At 44.6% G+C, this 10,115-nt stretch overlaps 1 protein-coding gene across 5 annotated transcripts in view; it reads left to right on the top strand.

Moving 5' to 3' along the window:
- Positions 1–273: 273 nt before the first annotated feature.
- Positions 274–10,115, top strand: part of DDR2 (discoidin domain receptor tyrosine kinase 2) — a 150,992-nt gene continuing 141,150 nt past the window's right edge. For 2 of the 5 annotated variants that reach the window (XM_065946683.1, XM_065946647.1), the window contains exon 1: positions 719–907. In XM_065946683.1, the coding sequence (XP_065802755.1) occupies positions 902–907 (6 nt within the window). In that variant the 5' untranslated portion in view covers positions 719–901. Of the gene's footprint in view, positions 388–718; positions 908–1,136; positions 1,418–7,115; positions 7,197–10,115 lie in introns of those variants that run through there. The other 3 variants (XM_065946656.1, XM_065946665.1, XM_065946675.1) reach the window with 3 other exon arrangements.

Genomic DNA, 10,115 nt, shown 5'->3' with positions numbered 1-10,115 from the left:
AGTGGATAGGAAAAAAAAAAAAAGAGGAAAAAAGTTTCAAAATAATTTAGAAAGTCCTTGTAAATGCTTGTGTTTTCATTTAGCAGCATGGATTCAGGGCAGCAACAGACCCTCAGAGAGAGCAAATAACTGGGAACTGAGTGAAAAAAAATAGAAGTCCGAGACTCTCAAAGTTTCTAGTTCTTTTTTTTCTTTTCTTTTTTTTTGTGGGGGAGGTAGTAGGGGCGGAGGGGAGGATTAAATGAAGTCTTTTGGGGGGAGGGCTCAGCTCTGGACTTTCATGGATAAAACACTAAAGATCAGCTTCGTGTGTGTGACCCAACTGTCCTGGAAGCTTCGGTTGGAGGAGAATCCAAACCTTAAGTTGTGCTCATAGCTTCAACTCAAGTAAGAAAAATGAGGTGGGGGGTCACAGGGTGGGGACCAAATCTTAGATGGAAGAAGGGGAGGGCTTGGGGGATGGATGCGGTGGGGATAAGGCGGAAGGGAACTGTGTCTTTAAGTCTGTCCTATGGTTATACATATTTTTTCTTCTATGAATGGGTTTTGCTGTAAATTATAGCTTTGCCCGTGGTCCCTTGGGTCAAAAGAAATAGTCTCTAAACAGAAAACAGCTCTGATTGGTGACTTTCCTTCTTCCCTCCCCAACCCCCTTCCTAATTGAAACCAAATGTGCAATATATTGGATGCTGGGATCCCTGGCGCTTTCCCAGGAATCCTCAGAATGTGAGGTTTCTCTCAAAGGCATCTTGCATCAGCCTGTGGATGTATGCCTACCACGGGGCTCCTCCACCGGCAAAGTGGAAAAAGAAGCGTTTCACAACAGATTCTTCTTTTCGGGTTGGGGGAACGCAGTGGATTATAGCTCTGTTTTCTTCCATCCAAAACTGTGCACTTCTGGATGAACGTAAGTTATGTGTTTTGATTTTTTTTCTTCCTTCCTTTTTTTTTTTTTCACTTTTCCGAAAACGAAAGCTCTAACTATCCTTCTCCTGGTGTCTCAGGAAAAGTTTGAAAAAGGAGGCAAGAGGGAGTTTCATTTCAAGTCAGGCCAGGAAGGGAAGGGAATGGGGCACCATAGGCTTGAGAAATCCAAGGTTTCACATTTTGGGAGGCTGGATTTATGTTATGGAGAGAAGAATAAAACACTACTAACCAAAGAAGACTGAAGCAAAATAAACGAATTCCATCGCCACTGCGGGATACAATAAACAGCGTCCGTAGAGTTGAAACTGTTGGCAGGCAAGACAGGCCGATCGCAGAGCTGATTTCAGAGATGGAGAAGCCTGAGCAGGGAGCTAAGTTTTTGCCATTTAGTAGTGGTGTTGGAGGGTCCTGAGTTTGGGAGAGGACAGCTTTTAGTACTTCCGGTTTTTCAGGGGAGTCCCTGACTTAATTGTGAGAAGGACGTCTTCGGGTAAGCAGTGGCTTCACCCTGAGGTTTGGGATGGCTGGGTGGGGGGCTGACTGGCTGGGGTATTTTTCAGTTGGTGACGAGCCTCATCTTCCCCAACTTGCTGGCCAGGGTGTCTTTCCCTTTGTTATCAAATGACTTGTGACTGTTTGCAGTTGGGACCTCTGAGTCCTGGCTGAGGTTCAAGAGTCTCATCCAAGGGGAAAGAGAATTTTTCCAAGTGGCTGAAGCTCTTAGGCCAGCCATTTGAGGCGGGAGCTTGCACTGCTCAGGCCAGGAGGGGTTCAGCACCATTTTGCTGACTGCTCGCCTTCTGCATCCTTTCCCTGGAGGAACGAGAGTCAGAGTCTGTAAAAGAGCCTTAGAGATCTCTCATGACCCTTCATTTCTCAAGTGGTGGGAGTGCCAGAAGGGGGACTGACACATTCAGGGTCATATAGCAACATTAGGAGTGAAGCTGCAGATGAAATCGAAGTTCTCTTTCCTGCTAATCCAGTGCTATTTGTACTCCATACCTCTACCTTCATGAAGTTGAGGCAGTTTAATTAACAAGTCACCACAAGGACATTAGTTATCCTCAAGAGAGGATGCCCAATAGTGGTTCATCAGCAAATGGTATCTGTGGTCATCTTTGGTTGTGTGTCTGTGTGTAAAATAAAAAAAGCGAGGTGCTTGTTCTACCCCAGACTCCATGCTCAGAGCTCTCCATCCATAATCTGAATCCTCACAGTTCCGGAGGCATTATTCCTATTTTATGAATAAGGACCTTAAAACTTAGAGAAGTGGAGTGAGCTGCAAAAGGAAGTACAGCTAATAAGGTTGAAACTCACGAATGTCTGACTCTAAACTCTGTGCTCTGACTCATTGTAATAACACTCCCCTCCCCCAGTCCATACACACATTTGATTACTTCCAAGTCAAAGTCCACATTTCCCTGGGTGGTGACTGGTGACTAGGGGGCGAAGATGTCAGGCGAGGGGAGCAGTGCGGACCCTCTCTTGGAGACCACTTCTGCACTTGGATGGTTATCTGTCTGGATATCAGAAAGAGGTTGCCCGTGGGCGGCTCTGTGCATTGATTCTGGGTGTTTGGTATATATCTACCTTTGTCCTGCAAAGAGCCTGGGATTTAAGTTCCGAAGACCCAAGTTCAAGTTCTGGCTCTCCCTTTTATTACTTGCAAAGCTGCTCTTCCTTTCTGTATCTTGGCCTCTGTATGTATTGTATAGGACTAATAGCACTACTTTTCTGTATTATTGTTTTAAGAGATATTGGACATGAATGCCTTCTGAAGGCTGTGAAGGGCTTCCCCGTACGGTTCTTGTGACAATGGACACTGGACACCGGGTTGAGATGTGAGGCAGCGGCTGCAATGCTGGCGGGAGGGCAGCTGAACTGTGGGCTTCGGTCTGAGTGCCCGTCTCTTCTGAATGGAAGCAGGGCACATCCCCAGACTTTCTGTCTGAAACTTCCCTCTGGTGCCTGACTTGCTCACAATACCTCACCCAGGGAGCTTGGTGAACGCTGAAGGACACCAGACTTCCTTTGCCTGGCTCTGCACCATCTCTGAACAAGGAAGGTCTATTAGGATCAGTCCACAGCTTTCTCCTCGAAGGAGATGGCTTTTCAGGAGCTTCACATCTGGTTAAGGGTTGTTCCTTGACCCTGGGCCTTCCTCGTGTTCCCTCGTCTGTACCTGTGGTCAGAAAGGATACCTCTGCTCCTGGGAATGAGGGTGGGGGGTGGAGGCCCAGCAGGTGCTGGAGAGACCCTGCCTCTGCTTCTAGTTAAGAGCTGTTTGCTTTATAAACACTAAAGTTAAGGGAAGTGTGGAAGGAATTCCCAGTTTCTCCTACTTAGAATCTGCAAATTGTAACCCCAACAGTCTCCATGTCTGTGACATATGCAGAAAGAGTATATTTGTCTCTTTCCCTGGTTCCTGGGACAGAGTTTCTGAAACCCTTGCAGTTTCCTAAGTGATGAGAGTATTAGGAGCATCTTTTGTTCTAATATTTGGCTTCTGACCCCTGTTCCTAGGGTAGAGCTCTTAAGTCCCTCAGGATTTTCTGGGTGGTAGGACTGTCTTTTTTTCTAATGAGGTGACTTTGGGTGGGCTCCTGGATGGAGGCTGGTGCCCAGGCAGACTAAGCCATAATTAGAAGCTTGGGATTCTCAGCCCTACCTCCTAGCTTCCAGGAAGGGGAGTAAGCTGGAGATGGAATTAATGATTAATTATGCCCACGTGATGGAAATCCCCGAAGTACCACATTGGAGAGCTTCTAGGCTGGTGAACACAACCGTGTGTTTGGAGGGTGGTGCACTCCTGCTCCACAGGGACAGAAGCTCCTATGCTATCTCGCGCTAGGTATCTCTTTGGCTGGCTGTTTATCTGCTGTTCAGTCGCTTCAGTCATCCCCGACTCTTTGGACTATAACCCACCAGACTCATCTGTTCTTAGGATTCTCCAGGCAAGAATACTGGAGTGGGTTGCTATGCCCTCCTCCAGGGGATTTTCTTAAGCCAGGGATTATACCCTGGTCTCCTGCATTGCAGGTGTTTCTCTACCGCTGAGCCACTGTGGAAACCCCATTTAATCCATATCCTTTAACAGATAGTAAACAAGTACCCATAAGTGTATGGCTTCCCGGTGGCTCAGATGGTAAAGAGTCTGCCTGCAGTGTGGGAGACCTGGGTTCGACCCCTGGGTTGGGAAGATCCCTCGGAGGAGGGTATGGATACCCACTCCAGTATTCTGGTCTGGAGAATTCCATGGTCGGAGGAGCCTGGCAGGTTACAGCCCATAGGGTCACAAAGAGTTGGACACGACTTAGTGACTTTCAGTTCAGTTCATTTCACATCAGACATAAGTGTTTTCCTGACTTTTGTGAGCTGGTTTAGCAAATGATTGAATCTTAAAGGGGGTGGTGGAGATGGGGGATGGGCTGTGGCAACCTGTGATTTGTAGTCAAGTTGGAAAGAAGTTGTAGGTGCAGACCCCTCTCCTGGGGGTCTGCACCAGCTCCAGGAAGTGAGTGTGTGAGTAGAGGAAACAGTGAGTTTCTCCTAGACAATGTCTAGGCAGAGTGGGAGTGTCGGCCAAAGAAGTCTCCCCTCCTCTCTCTCCTCTAGCCTCGCTGCTAACTCACTGCTTTCTTCCCTTATACAGTCACTTCCAGACATTAAGTCATATGAATTATCTATCACATGTGACAAATCTAGTCCAGATCATTTCATATCATTACACTTTTTTAAGATCCATACTATTTACTTACTATTTTTGGCTGTGCCGGCTCTTCGTTGCCGCGCCGGCTTTTCTCTAGCTGCGGTGATCAAAGGCTGCTCTCTACCTGCAGGCATCTCATTGTGGTGGCCTCTCTTGTTTGGGAGCAAGACTCCAGGGCATGTGGACTTCAGGAGTTGCTGCATGTGGGCTCAGTAGTTATGGCTCCCGAGCTCTAGAGCACAGGCTCAACAGCTGTGGCACATGGGCTTAGATGCCCCACGGCAAGTGGGATCCTCCTGGACCAGGGATGGAACTCATGTCTTCTGCACTGGCAGCTGGACTCTCCACCACTGAGTCACCAAGGAAGCTCATGATTACATTTTAATAGAGTGCCTCCCACCCCTCTGTATGTTGATGCCACACTACTCTCCCCCACCAACAGGATTGTTACAAAGACTTCCTGAAATAATGTACATGAAATACTCTAAGCTTAGCATCTAGTGCTCAACAAATACTGATTTTATGTCTTTACTATTGCTTCTGTTACCGTTATGTGTATATCAAATACATATGGGAGAAAGTTTTATGAATTACTAAAGTATGCACTGTGAATTTTATAACAATCATCACTGTTAGATTTTGGAGGTGACTCTGATTAGGGTCTGAACCAAAAAGGTGAGAAGGTTGGGGGTCTAGTCATAATTTGACAGTGATTTGGCTAAAAGCATTATTTTAGACAATAAAGTGAGTGGATGTCATACCACTTTAAATTAGCATTAGCTCTCAGACTCTTCTTCCCAAGTTCCCTTATAAGATCCACTTTCAGGCACGTCTCCTGGGCATCCAGAAAGCTAACCCCACCCCAAAACCGGCCTCCATAGACTTTCTGATATGGTGCACCAGCTGACATAAACGGTGACCTGCCCACAGCACAGACACCCTGGATTCTTCATGCTCCTTGCCCTGTTTGAAGTCGTGCCGTGTTTGAATTGACTTTCTCCCAAAAATGACAACTCAGTCCAGATATGCGTCCAGGATCCCCAGGCCTCCCAGAACTTCTCTGAATTCAACAACCGTCCACAGTGTGGGTTACTTACCACTATATTAGGAATTTGGGGTGAACCTTAAGGATCAATTAAGTAAGAGTAGCTGAAGGTGGAAATCAGCTCTTTGAAGTGTTTCCCATGTGATTCTAACCTGAATCTCTGCTGATAAATCTCCAAGCCTCAGTCAATCCTCAACATGATATAAGGACCTCCTTTATAGGACAGCCCCACCCTGTTGTCCTGTAAAGAATTTAACCGTCAGCACCTCCCTCCTCTGGTTGGCATCCCTCCTTCCTCTAGCTGACTTCTTTGAGCTAGGTCAAGACCACCTTAAAATGTCCACAATCTGCCTTTTTCCCTTATGTGGACCACTTGTCTAGGCCTTGAACTCTTTCCGTTGTGAAGTCAGACAGACCTGATTTCCACTCCCAGCCCTGTACTCACTGACCCTGTGACCCTGGGCAAGTTGCTTAAACTCTCTCAGTTTCCTGTCAGTGAAATAACGGTGGTAATTCCCATCTAACAGGTATTGCAGATGCCACTTGTGAGTGTATAGTATAACGTTTGGCATGTAGCTAATAAGTGATGCTGAGGATGGTTGTTTTTATTATTAGTCTGGCCCTGCTGCTTTGGCTTGTTAGGCTCAGTTGTTTTCCCATATCCTCAGTCCAACAACATTCTTCTAGGCAACAACATTCGCTGAGCAAAATCCCCTTCTACAGATAATGCTTCTCAAAGTACTTTTGCAGTGGAAGGGACATGGGTTTAAAATTCTGGCTCTGCCACCACTTACCAGCCATGTAAACTTGGGCAAGATATTTAACATCTTCAGGTTTCACTTTTCTTGTCTCATAGGTTTGTTATACAAAATAGGTGCCATTAGGTTTGCAAAGAGGCCAACATACAGCCTCATACATAGTAGATGCTCCGAGTAAGGGAATGCTCACTTCTCTTACTTTTTCTGGTGGAATCTTCAATACTCTGTGGTCTAAAAGCCTATCGTGTATGAATCATGGAGATTGTTATCTTGGATAGGTCTCTTTCATTTCACTGTGGGTGTGTGCTAAGTTATTTCAGTCTGTCTGATTCTTTGAGACCCATGCACAGTAGCCCACCAGGTTCCTCTGTCCAGAGGGATTCTCCAGGCAAGAATACTGCAGTGGTTTGCCATGTCCTCCTCCAGGAGATCTTCCTGACCCAGGGATCGAACCAAATCTCTTATGTCTCCTGCATTGGGAGGCGGGTTCTTTACCACTGGTGCCACCTGGGAAGCAACATGGACGTAATCTATTGGGAACTTGTCCTCTTCGATTTGAAAAGACAACTGTCAGATCATCTCCACGTCCCCACTCCCTTATGCACCCTTATCTCACTTTTCCCCAACCTTTCCCTTAATGGTCAAAACAGACTTGTGCATAATGCTATCTTTACAGGGAATTAAGCACAAGAGTGGATTACTTGGCTCAGGGTCTGTGCAACACCTGAAGGAAAAAAGAGTTGGCACCTTGGGACAGGTAGGGAAGAAAGGATAAAATATATTATATATTGGACAAATAATCCTGTTATGATGGAAAGATTTAAAGGGCAGTATAGAACAGTATGGGTCACAATTGCTAGTGCTATCATAACTGAATGCATTTAGGAAAGGGAGAGATGAGTTAACAAGGGAGAAGTCCAGGTTTTGTGCTTCTGGAGTAGTCACCCAGCAGCTCACTGGTCCCACACAGGGCTCCAAGCTGCAGGGACCACGGGAGGGAAGATTGGCCTTGACTGCTGTTCACCACACTTCCCCCTCCTGCTCCTAATGCCCAAGTCCTGTCCATTTTCCCCATCTGGCTACATTTCTCAGTGGCTTCTAACCTGTTTATCTCCTTGATTGCTTTGGATTCCCTCAACAATTCAACTGTATTTTACTGGGTTTAATTCTATTTAGTAAGCTTTTATTGACTACTTCTGAGTATAAGATACTCTGCTTAACATTTTCTAATAACAATAGCTTAACAGAGGAACCAAGATGTCCAGATGCCTGTCCAGGGATAGTCACTAAGAAAACAATCACCTAATGGCTAAAGTGATGGTCTCTCTAAACTTTCTCCATCTCTTTTAATTTTATTTGCAAGCATTTGGACATGTTATGGTTGATACTGTGTTATTCAGATATGATTTGGTTGAAAATAATTCTCTTCTTATTTTGGTTTTCTTATTTTTTGCTTTCTATTGTGCATAGAACTACTAGATATTTCCAAGTTCTGTAATTTTCCAAGCAACAGAGGTCCTAGAATTTGGCAGATTGTCTACTTATTAACTGGGGCTTCCCTGGTGGCCCAGATGTTAAAGAGTCTGCCTGCAATGCAGGAGACCCAGGTTCGATCCCTGGGTCAGGAAGATCCCATGGAGAAGGAAATGGCAACCCACTCCAGTACTCTTGCCTGGAAAATTCCACGTATGGAGGACCCTGGTGGGCTAGAGTCGGTGCGGTCGCAGAGAGTCGGACACGACTGACATGACTGAGCATGCACACACTACTTATTAGCTGGACTCTCATCTTGGTCTCTAAGGACTGAGAAAGGTTAGGTTTGAGCCAGCCCAAGTATCCTTGAGACCTGGAAGAGCAATGAAAAGTCAGAGAGGTTCTAAAAGGGGTCTAGACTTACTTCGAAGCTCCTGGGTTCAACTTGACTTCTCCTGGAGATCAGCATTGTCTTTAATGTATTCACTCACTCAACTGTCTGTGGCTTGTGTTTTGTGCTTAATGAGACCTTCCCAAAATGTTTGAGGAGACTGCCTGGGACCTCTGGCACCTCAAGCTCAGACATATTGCTGTGTACTCCATGGTGGGGGTATAACTGGGAGGGCTTCTGAAGAATAGAACCTTGTGTGCAAAGGGCAGTGAGGCAAATATGGAGTAAGTTTTGATCTCAGCACCATCATTTTCTAGATTTTCTTTTTTTTTTACCTCAAGGCTTTTAAATTCAGTGTTCCTCAGTTTCCTCATCTATTTTCCTCATGTGTCTTTATACCCTTCTTTTAGAGGGTATAAAGAAGATAATGTGCAGGAAACTCTGTAAACAGGAAAGCACTATGCCTATGGAGCTGGTTGGTCCAAATGCCTTTTGAACACTTTTCATAGTAGCAAATCCAGCAAAATTTACTGTGTGCAAGATTGTCTTGGCAGTCCCTGAGGCATATAAAGTTTAGAGGAGTGGTGAAGTTTACAAAGGCTGCTGGGATTTGTTCTTTAGGATGTATCTCTTGAGAGTCTGGGGAACAAGTTGACCTAAAGAAGAGAGCAGTGGGAGTTAAAGTTACTCAGGAGTACTGTGGCTGACTCATGTTGATATATGGCAGAAACCAACACAATATTGTAAACCAATTATCCTGCAATTAAATATATAAATACAATGACACTTAAGAGTAGCTAATTGTTCCTCAGACAGCTGTAGTTCTACTTTTAGAATGTGTACACTAGATAGATTTTTAAAAATGAGATAAAATGTTAAAATAATATCAAAGGAAATTATAAATAGATCCTAATCCCAGCAAAAATCCCAGTAAGTTATTTTGTGACTGTCGAAAAACTGATTCGAAAATTTATAAGGAGAGGCAAAAGATCCAGAGTAACCAACATTATACTGGAGAAGAACAAAGTCAGAGGACTGATGTTACCCGATTTTAAGACTTACTATAAAGTTACAGTAATTAAGACAGTGTGGTATTGCTGAAAAAATATTAAGTAGATCAACAGAACAGACTGGAGAGCCCAGAAATAAATCCACATAAATATAGCCAACTGGTCTTTGGCAAAGAAACAAAGGCAATACATTGGAGAAAGATAGTCTTTTCACCAAATGATGCTGGAATAATTGAACATGCAAAGACAAAAACAAAAACAAATCTAGACTCACACTTTCTGTCCTTCACAAGAATGAACTAAAAATAGAACCTAAATGTAAAATGAGAAACCAGAAAACTCTTATAACATAACAGGAGAAAACCTAGGTGACCTTGGGTATGGTGATGACGTTTCAACACCAAAGGTACAATCCTTGAAAGAAAAAATCGATAAAGTGGACTTCATTAGAATGAAAAATTTTTGCTCTGTGAAAGCTAGTATCAAGACAATGAGACTACAAACATAGATTGGGAGAAAATATTTGCAAAAGACATGTCCAATAGAGGACAGTTGCCTAAAATGTGTAAGGGACTCTTCAAAATCAACAATAAGAAAATGAGCAAAACAAATGAACAGACGGCTCACCAAAGAAGATATGCAGATAGCAAAAAGTGTTAGTCACTCAGTCTTGTCCAGCTCTTTGCGACCCCATGGACTCTAGCCTGTCAGGCTCTCTGTCCATAGGATTTCCCAGGCAAGAATACTGGAGAGGGTGGCCACTCCTTTCTCCAGGGGATCTTCCCCATCCAGGGACTGAACC

Source organism: Muntiacus reevesi, chromosome 1, assembly GCF_963930625.1.
Source record: "Muntiacus reevesi chromosome 1, mMunRee1.1, whole genome shotgun sequence".
Classification (NCBI taxonomy): Eukaryota; Metazoa; Chordata; class Mammalia; order Artiodactyla; family Cervidae; genus Muntiacus; species Muntiacus reevesi.
Note: the sequence above shows the minus strand (reverse complement) of the source record. Positions and strands in the feature narration are given on the sequence as shown.